Source organism: Macrobrachium nipponense, chromosome 33, assembly GCF_015104395.2.
Source record: "Macrobrachium nipponense isolate FS-2020 chromosome 33, ASM1510439v2, whole genome shotgun sequence".
NCBI classification, from domain to species: Eukaryota; Metazoa; Arthropoda; class Malacostraca; order Decapoda; family Palaemonidae; genus Macrobrachium; species Macrobrachium nipponense.
The window spans coordinates 21179459-21200421 of NC_087219.1; the positions used below are offsets into that span (position 1 = coordinate 21179459).

Sequence of the window (20963 nt, forward strand, 5' to 3'; positions counted from 1 at the left end):
TACTGCGTAATCAAGAAATCAAAGGTCGATACTCCTTAATCTTATTGCATCATGGCTTCATTAATATATGAATGTACATGTTCATGTTTGTATTTAGGCTCTCGATGACGCAAAACTAAATCAATCTACCAGTATTAACAACAAAAACAACAATAATTCGAGTGTTTCCTCCAAGCACACGTTATGCTATCTGAGGATGCATTGAGTGACGTCAGTTATAAAAAAAATAGTGAAGAAATGAACACAAACAATTTGCTTACGTTGCACTCACAGGTAGTCATTTGTCTGTCGTTTTGAAGCAAACAAATGCCATATATATAATAGAACGCTCATCGAGCACTCAACGCAGAAGGTCCTGGAGTCCTGCCTTGGCTGATATTTGCTCTTGAGGTAAGCTAAATATGTGTTTTCTTTTTGTGTTTAGAAGCTACTAAGAGAGGGAGTTAGTGCCCTTGCAGTGGCGTCCCACAAAAAAAAATTATTTTTGCAACTTTTTAGCACCTGGAAACCACCAGATTTAATGGAAGTTGCTTATTCAGTTTTGTATCTTCTGTGTAAATCTTCTGCACGGAGTTTCTTCTTCATCGTTGTTTTTTAAGAAGTGAATTTGAAAGTGTCTTTTTATTTTAATTAGGATCAATTTAATGAAAAATCAAGGTAACGGTCCAGACGAAATTGTCCATTTTACTGAAACCTCACAGACACACGCTTCATTTTTTGTTTTTTTTTTTTTTTTTGTTTGTGTTTTTTTTTTTTTTTTTTTTTTATGATCCTGCTCCATCAAAAGCTCAGGTAGGAAAAGAAGTAATACTGAGTGTTCCAACTAATAAACAAACACCGACATGAGATCGTTTGCTTTCATATTTTTCAGAGAGGCGTCACCCTACTTCAACTATGACAACTATAACACTTGGAATCGGTACGTTTCAGAGTTCTTCTTCTTCGTTATTACAGCTTTCAGAGCATGACAGTGAGATAGTTAATGAATAGGACAATATATATTGAGATGATACCAAAAATTTTCAAGCAGAGGTACCCACGAACGAATTGGATTGAATTGTTTATGTTCTGCAGCCACTGTCTGTGTTCAGCATTCCTGGACCGACTTAGCCATCACTTAACTGCAACAGACAATTGATCATTTCAAGCTTTGCCCCTACTCCAGGTAGTGTGGCTGCTGCGGGAGCCGTCGCAGCAGTTGCTGCGGGGGCAGTAGGCCTCGGATTGGCAGCTGTGGCAAATCTGTTCGGGGAAAGGAACAGACATTACTACCATGGGGTATACCGAGGACGTCGTCAGGCTCAAGAACCAGATGAAGAAGTAGAAGAAGGAAAAAGTGGTACAGGAGAAGAGGACGAGTCTGTTGCCCTGGAGAGGTTGCTGGATCTCATTCGCAGTCAGGATGTCACAGGATGTGGGCTGCGACTCATGTGCGACTTGGCCAACCGTAACGAAAACGAATTGGACGCCCTGAGGCTTGGAATCCTTAATCTCGTGGAGTGAGTTTTATCATCATTTCCATCATTATTATTGTCTTGGAAATAAGTAGATTCATCTGAACATTTTCTGGAGAAAGTAATTGTCCAGTCAGTATTAATTTGACCAATATTGTTTTTGTTATTGTCATCATCAGGCCACTCCCTAAGCCAGGAGAGGGAATTCTTCCCTCAGGGGGTGCAGGGGACTACAAAATGTCCAGATTTCATGGCCAGTCAGGAGAGGACTGTTTTTCGCTCTACCCTTCCTGCCCACTCTCGTAGTAGCCATCTTGCTTGGTGAGACGTACCCGCGTGAAGTCACAATAATCAACAGATATCACAAGTTTAACATACGACTAGAATTTGAGAAATATCTAGAAGTGTTCGTGAACTATCGGTGATAAGATTAGTGTGAAAATAGTAGGATAAAGCGTCTTCTACAGTTAGTTTATCAGTTAAATACTATAAATCAGAACAAAAGATGGCAGAAGTTCCAACTGCGGGAAAAGGTGGCGTAATTTGGCGTGTTTTAGCAGATTCGCAATACGATGAGGTAGCAGGAAGGGAACTGGCATTTCTCATCTATGAAATCAGCAACAGTCCTAACCAAAAAGATACAAAAGCATTCATAGATATATTAGAAGGATATAATCCTTCAAACTGGAACAAATCTAATGAAAACATCTTGAAAATAATTGAAGAAGTTCCAAATAAAATCCAAGTGGTCAAGAGACTCATAAAGAAAAATATACATAAACCAACATCATTCCGACAAAGGAAAATGAATAAGGTGAATCTTGTGAATATACTAATTGATGCATTAGGAAAAAGAATGCCAAAAGCATGCAAACTGTGTAAGGTTTGGTATAGCATAGTCAATCCACAAAACCTAATCAGAAAATGTGCTGCATGCACATTCCGACCCATCCACAGTGTGCCTGAGGTAATACAAGATTTGAGAAAAGATACAAGAATTTTTTTGTTCAACATGTCTATCATGGATAGACAATGTTATTAAATCAAGATTGAATGTACAAATAGTTGAGGATGAAGAAGAAGAGGAAGAGGAAGAAGAAGAAGAAAAAGAAGAAGAGGAAAAACGGAAGAAAAGTAAACAAAAATGAAATGACAGAAAAAAATAAGGAAAAAAACAAAGAACAAGATAAAAGTATGGATGCAGAGATACTCATTGATACTACATATGAGGCAATAAAGCAGTCATACCTACGAAGAAATAAATTACGATATACAACAGAAAAGCAAATCCCGAAGAGGCTCTACCCAGATCTATACAATGACGGGAAAGAGGAAAAAATAGACAAGAAAGACAAAATCTGCAACCTTTTGAAAAGAGGGAATTGCAGATTTGAGAAAGATGTTACTACAAACATCCTAAGATATGTCAAAACTATGAAATATATGGTAAATGTGCAATACTTATTATGGATATTGGGATGATTGCAGAGATCTGCATCCAAAAATATGTAAAACCTAAAAGAAGGAAAAGGATGTAAGTTCGACAAAAATGCAAATATATGCACCCTGTAGCCATGAATCATAATCAAATAAATAACCAACCAAGTAATAAAATCCAAAATAAGAAAGTAACAAATAAAGAGAGAAATCAAGAATATCAGGTAAAAGAGAAAAGCAAACACAATGAGATATGCAGAGGTGTCAGCAAAAAATTTCAAAGCATCAGCTCCGAAATTCTACTCAAGAGATAATAACTGTATTTATTATGCAAGAGGATATTGCAGAAACGGAGAAAATTGCAGATTCAGACACAAAATTAATAATTATGATGAAGGAAGATCAAATATTATGGAAAAGTTGGATTTTTTAATGTCAGAATTTCTGGAAATGAAAAAAAAGAACAACATACCAGAACAGGAAAGAGACATGGGAAAATCCTTATTACTATCAGTATTTAAATGAAGGAGAAAACACGCAAACCATCATAGTGATGAATGCGCAGGGTTTAGTTACGAGTAACTCAAAAAGAAAAATAGAGTTACTTAGAAGAATAACCCCCAAAATGAAAAAAAATAAAAGCTTTTATAATGAATATAAAGTGAAAACCTGTATTCCCAAAGAGACTGGGAATGATGATCAAATAAAGGGTTCCAAACTTATAGATCAGATATAGAAAAATAGGAATCAAGGGGGAACCGCAATATATGGGAAAGACAAAAAAACAAGGAAAAATATATGAGAAATATAGTAACTCAGAATGTGAACTAATAGCGGTAGAATTTTGAATCTGAAAAATTGATGAACATAGTAATATATAGACCTCCTAATACTAAAGAGTTTGACTTAATAATTGAAAAAATTGGATGATATATGTAGAAATCACAAGGACTGGACTATTCTCCTATCTGGTGACTTCAACTTTCCTTTCGTAGAATGGAAAGAACGAATAGGAGATTGTGGTTGTACTTATACATATAAAAAAGAGAGTAATAGTAGTGCAGAAGATAAGAGGCAATTTGAAAAGCTATTAGATATGCTACTAGAATACAACATTCAACAAATAAATCACCTGCCAACAAGAAAGGAAATACTTTATAGACCTAGTATTTGTGAACGAGATGAATTATGTTAAAGAAATAATAGTTTATAATGCGAGTATTTCAGACCATAATGTCATAGAATTAACAGTTCATTCCAAAGCAAGTGAAAATAGAGATAAGCAAGAAATGAAAAAGTGGGAAGGATATGGAAAATATACAATCTTCTACAGTAAAAATATAAAATTGGTTTCCCCCAGAAATTAATGAAGAATTAAACAAAGATTGGGATAACATTTTCGTAAGTGATGACATAAGGGTAAATACGGAGATATTATATAAAATATTGGAGATAATAGTGGAAAAATATATACCGAAGAAGAAAAGTACATCATTCATGCATACCAAGAGACAGAAGGATCTTGTTCCAGAAAATCAGAAAGTGGAAAAAAGGTCTTGCAAAAGAAAAAAATGCATGGAAAGTTATAGAACTAAAAAGTAAGATAGAAAATGCAGAACAAAAGATTATACAATCAAAAGAAAATGAAAAACGGGACTTGGAAGAAAAAAACCCTATTAAATATCAAGCCCCAAATATATACTCATATGCGAAGAAGATGAATAAAAGAAGAATAGAAATAGGCCCTCTGAGAATTGAAGGGAGATTAACGAATGAAAAAAAGGAAATTTGCAACATACTGGCAGAACGATATAAGAGAGAATTCACCCTAGAATAGATAATGAAGATAATGATATAGAAGTAAGGGATGAAAATAGTGAATATTTAGCTGACATAGATATTAATGAAGCTGATATTGTGCAGGCTATTATGAAATTAAAAATGGAGCTGCTGCAGGGCCTGATGGAATTCCTGCTATTTTGTTAAAGAAAGTAGTTCATTCTATCGCAAAGCCACTTGCAATATTATTAAGACAAAGTGTAGATACAGGCAAGATATATGATGAGCACAAATTAGCATATTACCCCTACTTTCAAAAGTGGATCAAGACTAGAGGCAAGTAATTATAGGCCTGTGAGTCTAACATCACATATTATGAAAGTGTATGAAAGGGTAATGAAGAAAAATATTATGAAACATTTAATAAAAAAATAATTTGTTTAATAAAGGACAACATGGTTTCGTACCCGGAACGGAAAAAGTACACAAACCCAACTGTTAGTCCACCGTGAAAACATATTCAAAAATATGAAAAGCGGAAATGAAACAGATGTGGTTTATTTAGACTTTGCAAAAGCTTTTGATAAAGTAGACCATAATATATTGGCGAAGAAAATTAGAAAACACAATATCGTGGATAAAGTAGGAAGATGGTTAAAAGAATTTTTACACAACAGAAAACAGATAGTTATTGCAAACGACGAGAAATCGGATGAAGCCAAGGTAATATCCGGTGTGCCGCAAGGTACGGTGTTAGCTGCAATACTGTTTGTTATTATGATTGAAGACATAGACAATAATGTTAAGGATTCGGTAGTGAGTAGTTTCGCAGATGACAGAATAAGTAGAGAAATTACTTGTGATGAAGATAGGAACGCTCTACAAAGAGACCTTAACAAAGTATATGATTGGGCAGAGGTAAATAGGATGGTATTTAACTCTGATAAATTTGAATCAATAAATTATGGAGACAGAGAAAGAAAGCTATATGCATATAAGGGACCTAATAATGAGACCATCACAAATAAGGAAGCAGTTAAAGACCTTGGTGTGATGATGAATAGGAAACATGTTATGCAATGATCAAATAGCAACTCTGTTGGCAAAATGTAAAGCAAAAATGGGAATGTTGTTACGGCACTTCAAAACAAGAAAAGCTGAACACATGATTATGCTTTATAAAACATATGTTCGTAGTCCACTTGAATATTGCAATATGATATGGTACCCACACTATCAAAAGGATATTGCACAAATAGAGAGTGTACAAAGGTCCTTTACAGCTAGAATAGAAGAAGTTAAGGACCTAGACTACTGTGAAAGACTACAATTCTTAAAATTATATAGTCTAGAAAGGAGAAGAGAACGCTACATGATAATTCAGGCATGGAAACAGATAGAAGGAATAGCAGAAAATATCATGGAACTAAAAATATCAGAAAGAGCAAGCAGAGGTAGATTAATAGTGCCCAAAACTATACCAGGAAAAATAAGGAAAGCACACAGGACATTAATCCACTACGCACCAGCATCGATAATGCAGCGTCTATTCAATGCGTTGCCAGCTCATCTGAGGAATATATCAGGAGTGAGCGTAGATGTGTTTAAGAATAAGCTCGACAAATATCTAAACTGCATCCCAGACCATCCAAGATTGGAAGATGCAAAATATACCGGAAGATGTACTAGCAACTCTCTGGTAGACATTAGAGGTGCCTCACACTGAGGGACCTGGGGCAACCCGAACAAGATGTAAGGTCTGTAAGGTCTGTAAGGCACCCAGCTGATGCAGATCGTCGACACATACATTCCTTAAGCTACAGAAACAAAGGCTGCTTTCTGCAACATCCATCAAACCATTACATCCCAAAGTTAAAGCAGCATTACGTTCATGCCTGGGTCATCTTGCTTTCTTGCAGGGTGGTTACTTTAGTCACTTTACATGTACTATTCTAGCCAGTGTTCCATTGTGCTCAAGGAGCAAGTTCCTCCTGTCCTCAGATGGACTTGTAGCACTGCAGGCCCCATCCAATATCCAATATTTCTTCTGTGGAAATAACCACACAAGCAAACCTCAGATCACTCTGTTCTGTTACATGCTCTATGTCCACTTTCTGCTTTGCTTAGGAAATCTCTACATTCTAACTTTTACCCTGGAGTTCTGTAACCTTGTCATCTCCATTTTTATTTCTTTTTGTTAAATCTAGTACCTTTATAAAGTGGCTCATGGGGTAAGCAACCAGATGCTCTTACTAACGCCAGACCTGAAAAAAAAGACAAAGGAAGGGGGAAGTCAACATTGTGAGACTTAATACCCAGGGAGAAGACAGACCTCCCTCTTGATTAATTATAAGAGTTTGGGAAAACAAAGTAAAATGGGGAAGAAACAATCTGTGTAACCAGATGATTACTGATTTTAGCAGTGAATGTGGGAAGGGTGGCTTGTTGAGTGTTACGACGCTAGCTCTCGAGTTAGAGAGAGACTGGCCTTGAACTTAGTGGAACGATTATTCTGTTGCTCTTAGGCCTATAATAAGGTACACTGTCGCTAACACCGATACCTTTTGGCTTCTTGGACTTATAACCAACCATCCTCATATATCCTATAGTAGATTCACATCAACCGTCCATTTGATGTCTAGGCCAGTCCCTTACGACGCTCCTGATTGGCTGTTGATAAGCCAATCACAGGACTGGAAACTCTCAGTCTCTCTCGAGAGTTCACATGTGTAGGATCTATGTTCCACCTCTCCTGAGGTATACTTCTTTTAGGAGAGGTGAAACATACATCCTGCCTACGTGAACTCTCTAGAGAGACTGAGAGTTTCCAGCACTGTGATTGGCTTATCAACAGCCAATCAGGAGCGTCGTAAGGGACTGGCCTAGACATCAAATGCACGGTTGATGTGAATCTACTATTGACTGACTGGCATAAGTGTATAAAATACTTGGCAAATAAAGTAAAATGTTTGCTCTAGACTTAGAGAAAAATGATCAAAACCTGTAATTCGTTATTGTAATATCTGTACGTTCTTAACTATAATATTTTTACCTCAGGACATACCAATTATACTACAACACCGTTTGTCGTTACCTGCAGAAAGTCAAGTTACCTAATCGGTATGGAATTTGCTTGACTGAAAACAAGCTGTTTTAATATATCCCAAGATTGTCTAGGTATTCGGAAAGCAAGTATTTACCTTTGTCGTTAATGATCTTAATGATGAATTTTAAATTCCCTTTGCATTTCTACTTAGTATTATATAACAGAATCTTGTCTAGAAATCGATTACGTAAACTGTCAACGTTTTTGAGAAACAATGTCATAATAAACTATCAGGAAGCCTAATTGAAGTGTTTCCTCCCCCTTTTGATGTCTACGTAACTCTGCTGAACCCAACTGGGAATTATTAATTCCCAGAATTATATTTACACATTTAACAAGGTTGTGACTTACGCGTTCTGTTCCACGTTCTCGTAAATTACAGATAATAATAGAAAATCACAACAAAAATCAACAATTATGTCAATATTTACTAGAGAGAAGAACAAGCTTGGAAAAAATGGATGAGTCTACTTTGAAAGATTATCTGAGAGCACCGAAGGATAATTTCAGCTTGTATTTATAATTTAACTACTTAGATCACAGAAAGGGACCATCAGAGATGATCGAGTGAACTGCATATTTTTTTTTTTTTTTCATAAATTAAAAAAAAAAAAAGTTACAAGTTTTTATTCGTGTGACTGGGTCTCAAAATGTGACTTCTCTTCATTAGACGCACTGGAAATATGGATATACTTTTCTTCAATGCTACAAAATAAGAATAAAATTGAAGTTTAGAGGGGCATCAAACTTTGATCCCGACAGTTGTTGAATAAATGTACATTTCTTCTACGGGAGATATGTTGTGGAGTCTTCTGATCTCCAGTTATTTAAGCGGTGAACATATTCAATCCTACTTTCTGCTGATGTCTGCTGAATATCAGGTATATCGGGTTTTTATTCATTTTCCCTCATATTTATTGATTTATCGCCTTTTCATATAAGTTGTCTATAATTACAAGATGATTTCCTTTAAGACAGACAATCAGACAGTTGAAGCTTACCTTGTACGAGCTGCTGCACACAGTCATGCTCACTGGCACAAAAGAGTTACTAGAAATTACTATAGTTCTAGGGATGCAAATTTACTTTTTATACCTAAGATTTTCGACCAAACGTTAACTTAATGGACACAGGATTTTGACTATCTTCCCCAAATTTTCGACCAAAAGTCGTCAGAGGACTGTTTGGAGTTTCTAACAATAATAATGATAATAATAATAGCAATGATGATAATAACAATAATAATAATTCAGTTTTGGATGATGTTGGTAATCTCATGACATAATTGGTTGTCACTGAAGCCTATTTGCCTGGGTCATGCAGTGCTTAGTGGGGGTTACAATTTACCAGATGTCTTGGAAGGGCTGATTGGAAAAGGTATTTCCTTCGAACGCGTGAAGGTAAAATATAAAAAATTAAAGAAAAACTATTGCTCTATATACAAAAATTGTGCATATTTTCTGTTTAGTAATAGGTGTTTACAGTATGTTTCTGTTTAAAGGCGGATATTTAAAGTATTTTTCTCTTTAAAGTTAGGGATTTAAAGTATGATTCAGTTTAAAAGTAGGTATTCAAAGTATGTTCCTGTTTAAAGTTGGGTATTTAAAGTATGTTCCTCTTTGAAGGTTGGAAGTGAGAGGTATTTTGTTAGAAAGATATACAGACAAGCGAGAGAGAGAGAGCGGTAGTCACTAGGCCCGTCCCTTATGACACTCCTGATTGGCTGTTGATAAGCCAATCACAGGGCTGGAAACTCTGTCTCTCTCGAGAGCTCACATGGGCAGGATGTATGTTCCACAACTCCTGAGGGACACTTTTGAAAGACGTATCCCTCAGGAGAAGTGGAATAGATCCTACCCATGTGAACTCTCGAGAGAGACTGAGTGTTTCCAGCCCTGTGATTGGCTTCTCAACAGCCAATCAGGAGCGTCGTAAGGGACTGGCCTAGACATCAAATTCACGGTTGGTGTGAATCTACTATAAGAAGTAAAGAAGACCAGTCTCCTGTCCACCCGTGAACTGAGACGAGCTGTGCATGAATCATGTGACTTATGCAAGCGTAAAATAGGATATTTACAATTCGCCATTGTTGTTGTTTGGACGAGGAAACTGACGTTTTGGACTTGGACACAAACCATCCCATTTTTTTATAATAAGGTTAAATCCCCCTGTGCAGTAAGTGTTCAATCCCCCTTTTTTGTAGATAAAATGAAATCATCTCTTTGTGAAGGGGGTGGTGAAATCGTCCAGTTTTCGGGAGGTTTAATCAATCACCTTTTTGTAACATTTGTAGACATCATTCTCCGATCTGTCTCTAAGGAAGGAAAAGAAGAGGCAACGAATAATTGCAGAAATATGGGAATCCTCAAGAAATGTACATAGAGAGCAGATCATGATAAGTCACAGTTATCAAGAATCGCCAGTTGAAACAGACAGGACAACGAAGTGAATAAAAGAAATACAAGCAAAAGTGGCAAAGGTGAAAACAGAGAAAAAGTTCGGGCACCTGGGAGAGCGACGCTGTTCAAATAGGGGACCATTCTGTGACCTTGGGAGAGGAAAGATTGACGGCTGACCTTGCATTGATATCAGACAGCCGTAATACCATCCATATTCGGAAATACTGAAACGTGGAGTGCAATTCAAGATAAAGAATGGCAGGCGATATTATCTGAAGGTATGACACCCGTGTCCAACAGAAAGGTCAGCTTTTCATCCCATTCACTTCCAGATGGTAGAATTCACTGTCTTGCTCCGTCGTTCCTGGATGACGTAACCTGCCCATTTCAAGGGACCCACTTCGCCACTCACAGGGAGTCATTTAGGCCGCTTTTCCAACAGCAACCTCTCCACAGTGGGATAGTACCGTCGGGCCCCTTTCATTCCTTTTACTGTACCGTCTTTTATATTCTCTTTCCTTCATCTTACTTCCCACTCTTTCCTAACAGTTGTTTCATAGTGTAACTGGGAGGTTTTCCTCCTGTTACACCTTTTAAATCCTTTTACTCTCTCAATTTTCCTTATAACGCCTTTGGCCTAAATTTTATATTCCTTTTCATTCCATTCCATTCCAGCAAGATACTGGGCAGCCACGCCCACCTCAAGCTCTTGACGCTTGCGCAGTACAACGTAACTGCCATTCTTTGAATGCCAGAGGTCTTTCTAGCACTGATCCACAGCTTCCGAGCTGCGTCATTTTCTGGACGAGTGGCGTCCCCGAGGGTGATCTATTCGGACCTCTGCTTGAGTCTCATGGCACCAAATGATGCTTGCACGAGCGAAGCAAACAAAGAATTGGAATGTTTTTTTAACTTGATATTGATGTGCGTTCCTCTCCATAGGTGCGTTTCCCCTGTCAGTCAGTGGTCACCTGGAGTGGAGTAAATAGGTAAAATTGTTTACTTCTGTTATGATTATTATTATTGAGAAGTCTTAAACATTCTTGTAGAACAAGTTTAAAAGGCCATTAACTTGTAGAGCAAGATTCCTTTGTGTGAACTAATATGTTTGAGACAAAAAAAGGGAATAAACATTAACATTGAAATAAAGCAACAGGCGGATTAATATACACATAAATAATCACATATACAAAACAGAAAAATTAAGGCGCTGATGAATAATGTTTGAGAGCAGCATTAGTCTTCTCTTGAAAATTTGGCGAAAATCACGACTTTGTTTGAGGAAAATAGGGTCACATTATTGAGCTTGTAAATAAGTGAATTCACAGAAGTAGGCGGAGAATTTGGCCTCTTTATGACACACGAGGAAAGACATTTTTTCCAAGACCCAAGAAGAGGCGTCCTGTGGTCTTGTCTATTTCAGTAGGACGAATACTTATGTTTTAATTTCCGTAGGGGGTCAGTACTGTCAGTAAACCTCGCGGGGTGCACTGTAGGCATTACTCTAGGCTTTACAACATCCCTTCGGACCCTAGCTGCAACCCCTTTCATTCCTTTTACTGCACCTCCCTTCATATTATCTTTCTTCCATCTTGCTATCCACCCTCTCCTAACAGTTATTTTGTAGTGCAGCTGCGAGGCTTTTCTCCTGTTACACCTTTCAAACCTACCTACTCTCAATTTCCTTTCCAGCGCTGAGGTGATTTTCTTCCGTAGGTCCCAGTGGTTGGCCTTTGGCCTAGACTCTGTATTCCACTCATGTTTTGATTTGCTTTTATTTTGAATAGGGATTATCCTGCTTATTCTGTCAACTTGTCTTTTCATTCTTGAGTATTGTTCAGTGGTTTTTTTAAATCAGTACAAATATTCTTCGTCATCTTGTCGATCTTGGGGAATTTTCTCATGTTTATGCGGCGTAGTTTTCTCTGCTGCTATTCCGCACCTAACCAGTTATACTTCTTCTTCATGGGTCTTTTTTTATCATTTTTTTAGTATTATTTCTATTACGATATCTATACTCAAATTTCTTCACTTTTAATTCTTCTTTTCTAGGTATTCCTAAGAGGCAGCCAGTATTCTAAATGCATGTAAATTCTGTAAGAGAAATGGTATTTGTAGTAGTAATAGTTGAGATTCACCTTTGGAAAGGCTCCAGTTGCTGAATAACCACTGGTTCCATGCAACGCAAAACACCATACAAACAAACAAACAAACCTTTGGAAAGGCTCCCCAGACAAAAGAGGGTTGTACTGACTTACTTCCTACCGGCAAACCCCGCCCTCCCTGCGGGCAATTTTTTACCCAAGCAGAACACCGTGAACTGTCATTTTCGAGGGTAACCATCAAAACTTTCCTCCCTAAGATTCAATCTAGTTTTTTACCATAACTTTCTACCGGACTGGTTCTTTATATAATTTAAGCTATATTTTCCAGCTCAACTCGACTGCAAGATAATGAAGATATCAACCAGAAGAAGAAATTTGCTTCCTTTAAGGTGATTTCAGAAGGTATGAGAGAGAGAGAGAGAGAGAGAGAGAGAGAGAGAGAGAGAGAGAGAGAGAGAGAAAGCTGTGACGTTGAGAGAACAGAGGTTAGACGGTTTAGTCTTTGTGCGCACTTTGAGCATTGGCGCTCGATGGAGCCACAGCAGTAGGATTACGAATATAAGTGTTAGAAAGAAAATAGCTCCCGTGGTCCAGGTGACCAGCAAAAAGTATGAGACTAAGATGACAATTCCGCTGATTTTTAAGAGCATTTTAGTTCCATGACTCTAATGCCCATTACAATAGCGTTTTCAAGGAGGGTTCCATAAAGAAATGTCTCGTTACACACGACAAAATTAATTCCTTACTTAATGGCTTTTATTACAACAGCATTTTAGCATCGCCAGTTGATATAAAACTGGACATCTTTCATTTACAAAAGGCTTGCCGAGAAAACCTGTCTCTTGGCCTAAGCTTCTCACAAGATGTCATTCATGATTTTGTTTTTATAAAATTCCAAGAGATTAGTAATATGATATTGCCATTCTACTTATATATACTAGTTGCATAACTCCGTTTTCCAATTTACGTGTATTAGTGTTCAAAGTTCTGTATGCATTACACAGGGTTTGTTGTTAAGATATATATATAATATATATATATATATATATATATATATATATATATATATATATCAAATCAGGTGTTGACTGAAGGAAACAGGCCAATGTATGAACATAGTTCTTTATTCCAACGTTTCGTAATAAAACATTTATTACATCTGCTGGGAATCTTTTAGTTAATTAAAATAATAAAATTCTAAAACAATATCTTAAATTTACTGAAAATTTAAAAATCGTAAAAAGACTAAAAATTTACTAACATATACAATTACAAAAAAAATTATATTTTAGTACATTTTAGTCTTTTTACTATGTAGATTGGCCTGTTTACTTCAGTCGACCCACCTGATTTGATGCATTCCTTGTTCGTCACCTGCCTACCCCTTGGTTTTATATATATATATATATATATATATATATATATATAATATATATATATATATATATATATATATAATATATATATATCATCATCAGCCATTTTTAGTCCATTGCAGGACAAAGGCCTCAGAAATGTCCTTACACTCCCTTCTGTTTATGGTCTTTCTGTGTCATTCTATACCCGAAAATTTTCTTAGATCGTCAATCCATCGTCTTCTCTTCCTTCCCCTGCTTCGTTTGCAATCTAGGAACCCATTCTGTTATTCTTTTTGCCCACCTATTATCTAACATTCTCATTATATGCCCTGCCCTCTCCCATTTCTTTTTCTTCCTTACCGTTAGAATATCCTCTACTTTAGTTTGCTCCCGTATCCATGTTGCTCTTTTTCTGTCTCTTAGTGTTATTCCCATCATTATACTTTCCATAGCTCTTTGAGTTGTAACTAGCTTATATTCTAAGGCTTTAGTAAGGCTCCATGTTTCTGATGCATAAGTTAATACTGGTAGGACCATCTGATTGAATACTTTTCCTTTATATATACATGCATGTAGATATATATATAATATATTTATAAATATTTTATATATGTATAAATATATTTTATATATATATATATATATATATATATATATATATATATATATATATATATACTACATGCATGTATATATAAAGGAAAAGTATTCAATCAGATGGCGTCTACCCAGTATTAACTTATGCATCAGAAACATGGAGCCTTACTAAAGCCTTAGAATATAAGCTAGTTACAACTCAAAGAGCTATGGAAAGAAAATAATGATGGGGAATAACACTAAGAGACAGAAAAAGAGCAACATGGATACGAGAACAAACTAAAGTAGAGGATATTCTAACGGTAAGGAAGAAAAAGAAATGGAGTGGGCAGGGCATATAATGAGAATGTTAGATAATAGATGGGCGAAAAGAATATATATATATATATATATATATATATATATATATATATATATATATATATATACTACATGTATGTATATATAAAAGAAAAGTAATATAATATAATAAAGTCATTGTGCATAAGTGACACACACACACACACACAGATATATATAAATATATATATATATATGTTTATATATATATATATATATACCTATTATATATATATAATATATATATATATATGTGTGTGTGTGTGTGTGTGTGTGTGTTTGTCGCTTATGCACAATGACTTTATTATATTTATATCAAATTCACTATACCCTGGGAAACGCCTAAACCCAAGGGGAATTATGACTGACGATGGCTTCTACACTGGGGAGGATTCGAACCATGTTCAGTTTAGAAACAACGAGGAACAGTGACTTTGACCACTCAGCTACCAAAAGAATCTGTCTTTGATATTTACACACACATACACACACACACACACACACACATATATATATATATATATATATATATATATATATATATATATATATATATATATATATATATATATATATATATAAGTCATTTCACATTTCCGTGATTCATATACATATATTGAGCTACAATGTCCTTTAATATCTAATTCGCTCTACCTCAGAATTAATATTTTTATTTTCATATATGCTTAAACCGAGGGGGAATTTTTTCTCGATAATAGACTTGCCTGGACCAGGGCGCGAACCTATGGATCCTTTCAAACCCAGGAACGTCAGTGAAGCTTTACCTACTACACCACCGCGAGAGGCTAAAAGTTCATGTCGCCTCTCACCCTTAAATACCTTTTGCGCGCAGGTAATTAGTTGGTTTGGAGACAACATCAACCCACCTCGACTCTGGTAGCGTTTGTAGTGCTTTTGACAGCACGTAGCCAATCTATCAGTCATTTCACATTTCCGTGATTCATATACGTATATCGAGCTACAATGTCCTTTAATATCTAATTCGCTCTACCTCGGAATTAATATATTTTCATATATCCTTAACCAAGGGAGGAATTTTTTCTCGATAATAGACTTGCCTGGACCAGGGCGCGAACCTATGGGTCCTTTCAAATCCAGGAACGTCAGTGAAGCTTTACCTACTACACCACCGCGAGAGGCTAAAAGTTCATGTCGCCTCTCACCCTTAAATACCTTTCGCGCGCAGGTAATTAGTTGGTTTGGAGACAACATCAACCCACCTCGACTCCGGTAGCGTTTGTAGTGCTTTTGACAGCATGTAGCCAATCTATAAGTCATTTCACATTTCCGTGATTCATATATGTATATCGAGCTACAATGTCCTATAATATCTAATTCGCTCTACCTCGGAAAGCACTACAAACGCTACCGGAGTCGAGGTGGGTTAATGTTGTCTCCAAACCAACTAATTACCTGCGCGCGAAAGGTATTTAAGGGTGAGAGGCGACATGAACTTTTAGCCTCTCGCGGTGGTGTAGTAGGTAAAGCTTCACTGACGTTCCTGGATTTGAAAGGACCCATAGGTTCGCGCCCTGGTCCAGGCAAGTCTATTATCAAGAAAAAATTCCCCCTCTGTTAAGCATATATGAAAATATATTAATTCCGAGGTAGAGCGAATTAGATATTAAAGGACATTGTAGCTTGATATATATATATATCTATATATATATATATATACTATATATATATATATATATATATATATATGTGTGTGTGTGTGTGTGTGTGTGTGTAAGTAGAGGAAAAGAACCCATATAAACTCCACTTTTCTAATCACCCGCCCCCAAAAGGGGCGTGGCCATCCCCCCTCCCTCCCCCCTCCTGATAAGCTTATAATACGTACATGTAGGCCTAAAAAGGGGCGGGGCAACCCCCCAAACTCTTAAAAGGGGGCGTGGCCACCCCTGACCCCAAATCAACTCCACTATTCTGTGGGGCGTGGCCACCCCTAACCACAAATCGACTCCACTGTTCTGGGGGGCGTGGCCACCCCTGACCCAAAATCGACTCCACTATTCAGGGGGGCGTGGCCACCCCTGACCCCAAATCGACTCCACTTGTCTTATAAGCTCATTTACGTAAATGAGGTGCAAAAGGGGGTGTTGCCACCCTTGACCCCAAATCGACTCCACATTATTGATGAGCTCATGCACATCCATGAGGTCCAAAAGGGGTGGGGGCGTGCCACCTGTGACGTCACGAAACTCTATGGGAATAAAACCATCATTTCAACCCACCCACCTCACCCCCAGCCCCAAAATGACTCCGCTTTTCTGCCTCCCGTGACATCACGAAACTCTGCGGAAATAAAACCATAATTTCAACCCCAGACCCCAAATCGACTCCACTGTTATGCCCCCGTGACGTCACGAAACTCTACGGGAATAAAACCATCATTTCAACCCCAGACCCCAAATCGACTCCACTCTTATGACCCCCGTGACGTCACGAAACTCTACGGGAATAAAACCACCCCACCCCGACCCCAAATAGACTCAGTTCACGTCTTGATGTGACAATCCTTCAAGAACTAATGAGCTACCAAAATCCAACAATAATACCTGTTAAATTGGGATTGCTTTTTTGCGACTCATGTCCCCTTTAATTGTTTTCAACGTAACCGGGACGTTTACCTCCTCCTCCTCCTCCTATAAAAACTCTAAATTTATATATGTGCATCCCGAATATAGCCTCTATCGACTTCTCTCTCTCTCTCTCTCTCTCTCTCTCTCTCTTCTCTCTCTCTCTCTCAGCTGGTACATATTGTTTTATATATGCACAGCTGCGTAGATATTCGGAGTATCATGATAAAAGGATATTTGGCAGCTGACTTCAACCTCACGTGAGACATATATTTATCATAGAATTTGATATCTCCCCCAATAACCGACAGGGGACGACGTTATCCAATGATGAATCATGTACGCACACACACGATGAAACGGGGTCTTATCACCATTTTTCCCATGTCGAAGGTTTGCCAAGCTGACTTCAACCTCATGTGAGACATATATTTATCATAGAATTTGAGTCTTAATCTCCATTTTTCCCATGCCGAAGTATACTCAAGGACACAGGCACATATTTCAATTTTGTTTATTTATCATACTATAATGGGCGTATTCTCTGTCTGTGTGTCTGTCTGTCATTCAATCACGGCCAAACGGCTGGTCAGATGGGCATGAAACTTGGCAGGGTTATGGTGGGGACCCCTAAGATGGTTTGTAATTGGGTTTCATCCAACCTACCCCCCTCCTTTGTAAGGGGTGGGGGTGAGAAGGGATTCCCTGAAATGGAGCTGTTTCTGGCTGTGAAACGAGGCTGGTTATTCCTGTAGACTTAGTTACTTAGTAAATGCGGTTTTCAATGGAAACTCTGAGCGCAAGATTTTCGCCCTGAGTGCAAGCGGTGGAACTGGGAAGACATACCTGATAAATGCCATAACAGATTTCCTTCGCTTGGAGAAGAAAGTCGTACTCGCCACTGCTCTTTCTGGCATTGCAGCTACCTTACTCCACAATGGTCGAACGCTTCACTCTCGCTTCAATATTCCCATCAACATCACTCCTGAATCCACTTGCCAGGTGTGTGACCAACATGCAAGTGCATAGCTCTTCAGGATGACAGACTTGATCATAATTGATGAAGTCAGCCAAGGTGACAAACTGTTATTCGAATGTTTGGATCAATCATTGCGTAACATTAGGAAGAATCAAGAGTTTTTTGGAGGAATCTGTGTTCTGTTTGTTGGTGATTGGAAGAAAATTCTTGCCGTTGTGAAACGCAGAAGTCGAGCACAGATAGTCAACACAACCTTGAAGACATCATACATCTGGAAGTCAGTAACAGAACTGAAACTATCATTCAACATGAGAGTTCGCAATTCATCCGACGCCACCTTTGCGTCCTATCTCAGAGACATAGGATCAGGGAACTGTTCGTACACTGAGCCTCCGAGAAATACAATTGAAGTTCACCCTGAATTTGTGCTAGAATCCTCTTCTGTTTCTGATATTTGCAAGTTTGTCTTTGATGTATTAAGTGAGAGTTATGCGGACCTGTCGTGGCTATGTTCGCGAGCTGTAATAGCTTCAACCAATGAAGTCATCAATAGTGTCAACGAGCACATGATCAACAACTTCCTCGCAGAAAGTCGCGAATATTTCAGCTCGGACACAATAGAAGATGAAAATTATCACCAATATCCGGAAGATTTTTTTAATAACTTAAATCCACCGGGACTGCCAGTGCACAAAATAACGTTGAAGAAGTACTGCCTGGTAATGTTGCTTTGGAATTTCGATCCTGCCAATGGACATTGCAACGGAACGAGGTACACTGTTATGGAGCTAAACTCCCACGTCATCAAAGCAGTGATAGCAACGGGCCCTCACACCGGCAAACGTCGGTTCATCCCCCGGATTCCTCTGATGCCTTCGGACAACCAGTTTCCATTCCAGTTACAGCCCAGGTAGTTTCCCATCATCCTGTCCTTCTCATTCACTGCAAACAAGTCGCAGGGCCAGACTTTGGATCATGTTGGCGTGTTTCTGCCATCACCCATGTTCACGCGTGGCCAACTGTATGTGGCGATGAGCAGAGAAACTGACTCTGCCAACTTGAAATTAAATTGTGGACAAACTGATAATATTGTATACAAAGAGGTTCTGTAGTAGGTATATACAAAAATCGCCCTTATTTTAATATTGCTGAACAAATAGTACATATAAATTTTTCACTTCTGCACCTGTATTTTATCACCCATCATAGATAGGTAAGTTTGCTAGTAAGTATAATACCGAGTTTGAAAGAGGTTAAATGAAAAATCAAATGACAGACGGAATTGTTATTTTATATTTGTAATTAATGCTAAATACAGGGGGAATGAATTAATATTCCATACAAATACATACAATGGAAAAAAAACTGTACAAAACACGAACACGATAATATATGCATTCGCTTTTTCAAAAACAATACTTCATCGAAACACACAGCTACTATATATTTTCTAACCTGTTCCTTCACATCGCAACCCTAGTATATGCCACATACGTCTTCTCCAACAGTTTCCTGACCGTGTATCAAAGACAACGTTTCATCTAATACCTCAAAGCTTTTAAATTTAGCTAACAAGTTTTTCATATATAAATCTTCCACGCATCTTTCCTCCAACAGGGATAAATTCTTTTTCATTATGGCCATGCAACATATTTGACCAATTTTGTTCATTTCATCACTGAATGTAGCTAACACAGGTAAATATTGATTCAACCAAGTCGTGTTAACCCGCCCGCTTTGACCGATGCCAGCAGGAAAGATAACATATTTGACATAGTCATACGATAATTTAAATAATTCTTCCTTCAATTTCTTGACCGAAGAAAAAAAGTGGTTGAACCTCATCTGCTTGCTATCTCTGCCCAAACGATCGGCGTGATCTCCATCTTTGGAATAAGCCGTGATCTTTTGCGTGTATTCATTTTCTTCATTGGGGGCACTGATACCGTATTGGATTAATAAGGTAGCTATGGTGGGATGATCAACTTGTTCGTCGCATTCCCAAGATGTATTTTCAGGTCTTTTCACAATGGCGGACCCTTCAATACCCCTATCACAAAGACATGCATATGATGCACCAGTGCGAGAATATCGAAAACCTGCCAACTCAGCATACGAATAAGCTCGAATGACGTCCGCCACAACAACGTAATTCCTGCAGGTGACACAATTAGTGGCCACTACTAAACACGTATTCCTCTTCCTGAACTTATTTTCGGACAAGTTCCTGAAAACTAACTTGCACCAGGAGGTTGATGAAGCCATGGCGAGAGTTCACGTCTTGATGTGACAATCCTTCAAGAGCTAATAAGCTATGAAAATCCCGCAACCCGAGCTCCCTCTATCACAATCACTGATTACAAACCAGTTGTGACGAACCATCAAGCCTCCCTCACTCCCAGCTATGATTCACACTCACACGAATAAACAAGCCTTATCATTTCCTCACGCCAAAGGTCATCCACACACACATGACTCATTAAAGATGCGCCTGCATCCATTTTATCAAAATCAGTATCACATGATTAAACAGCTCCGGTATCATTGTTCCTAAAATGTTAATAAGCCACCCATGCATCCACCATGTTTCTTTTCTTCCACACACTCGCCATCTTGTTTTTCACATGTCTCGCCTTCACCTTCCCACCCCTCTCCCTCCCCCCCTCCTCCCCCTCCTCCTCCTCCTCCTCTCGTTTTCACCATATTTCGCCACGTTTTGATTTGTTTTTTAATGGCTATATTCCTTAACATCCAATCTTTAACCTCAGCCATTTCAATGAAGTAGTGATAATTGGAAATATTATCAA

At 37.9% G+C, this 20963-nt stretch overlaps 1 protein-coding gene across 1 annotated transcript; it reads left to right on the plus strand.

Annotated features, from left to right (window-relative positions):
- Positions 1-828: 828 nt before the first annotated feature.
- LOC135202784 (uncharacterized) lies at positions 829-1760 on the plus strand. The gene is made up of 3 exons (XM_064232244.1): positions 829-919; positions 1166-1499; positions 1634-1760. The coding sequence occupies exons 1-3, from the start codon at positions 895-897 to the stop codon at positions 1758-1760; spliced, it is 486 nt and encodes a 161-aa protein (XP_064088314.1). The 5' UTR covers positions 829-894.
- The last annotated feature ends 19203 nt before the right edge of the window (positions 1761-20963 follow it).

Excerpts from the sequence above, each read along its gene's own strand:
- LOC135202784 (XM_064232244.1), top strand. The coding sequence starts at position 895 with ATGACAACTATAACACTTGGAATCG. Across the intron at positions 920-1,165 it reads AACTATAACACTTGGAATCG|GTAGTGTGGCTGCTGCGGGA; the intron begins GTACGTTTCAGA and ends CCCCTACTCCAG. Across the intron at positions 1,500-1,633 it reads GGAATCCTTAATCTCGTGGA|GCCACTCCCTAAGCCAGGAG; the intron begins GTGAGTTTTATC and ends TGTCATCATCAG.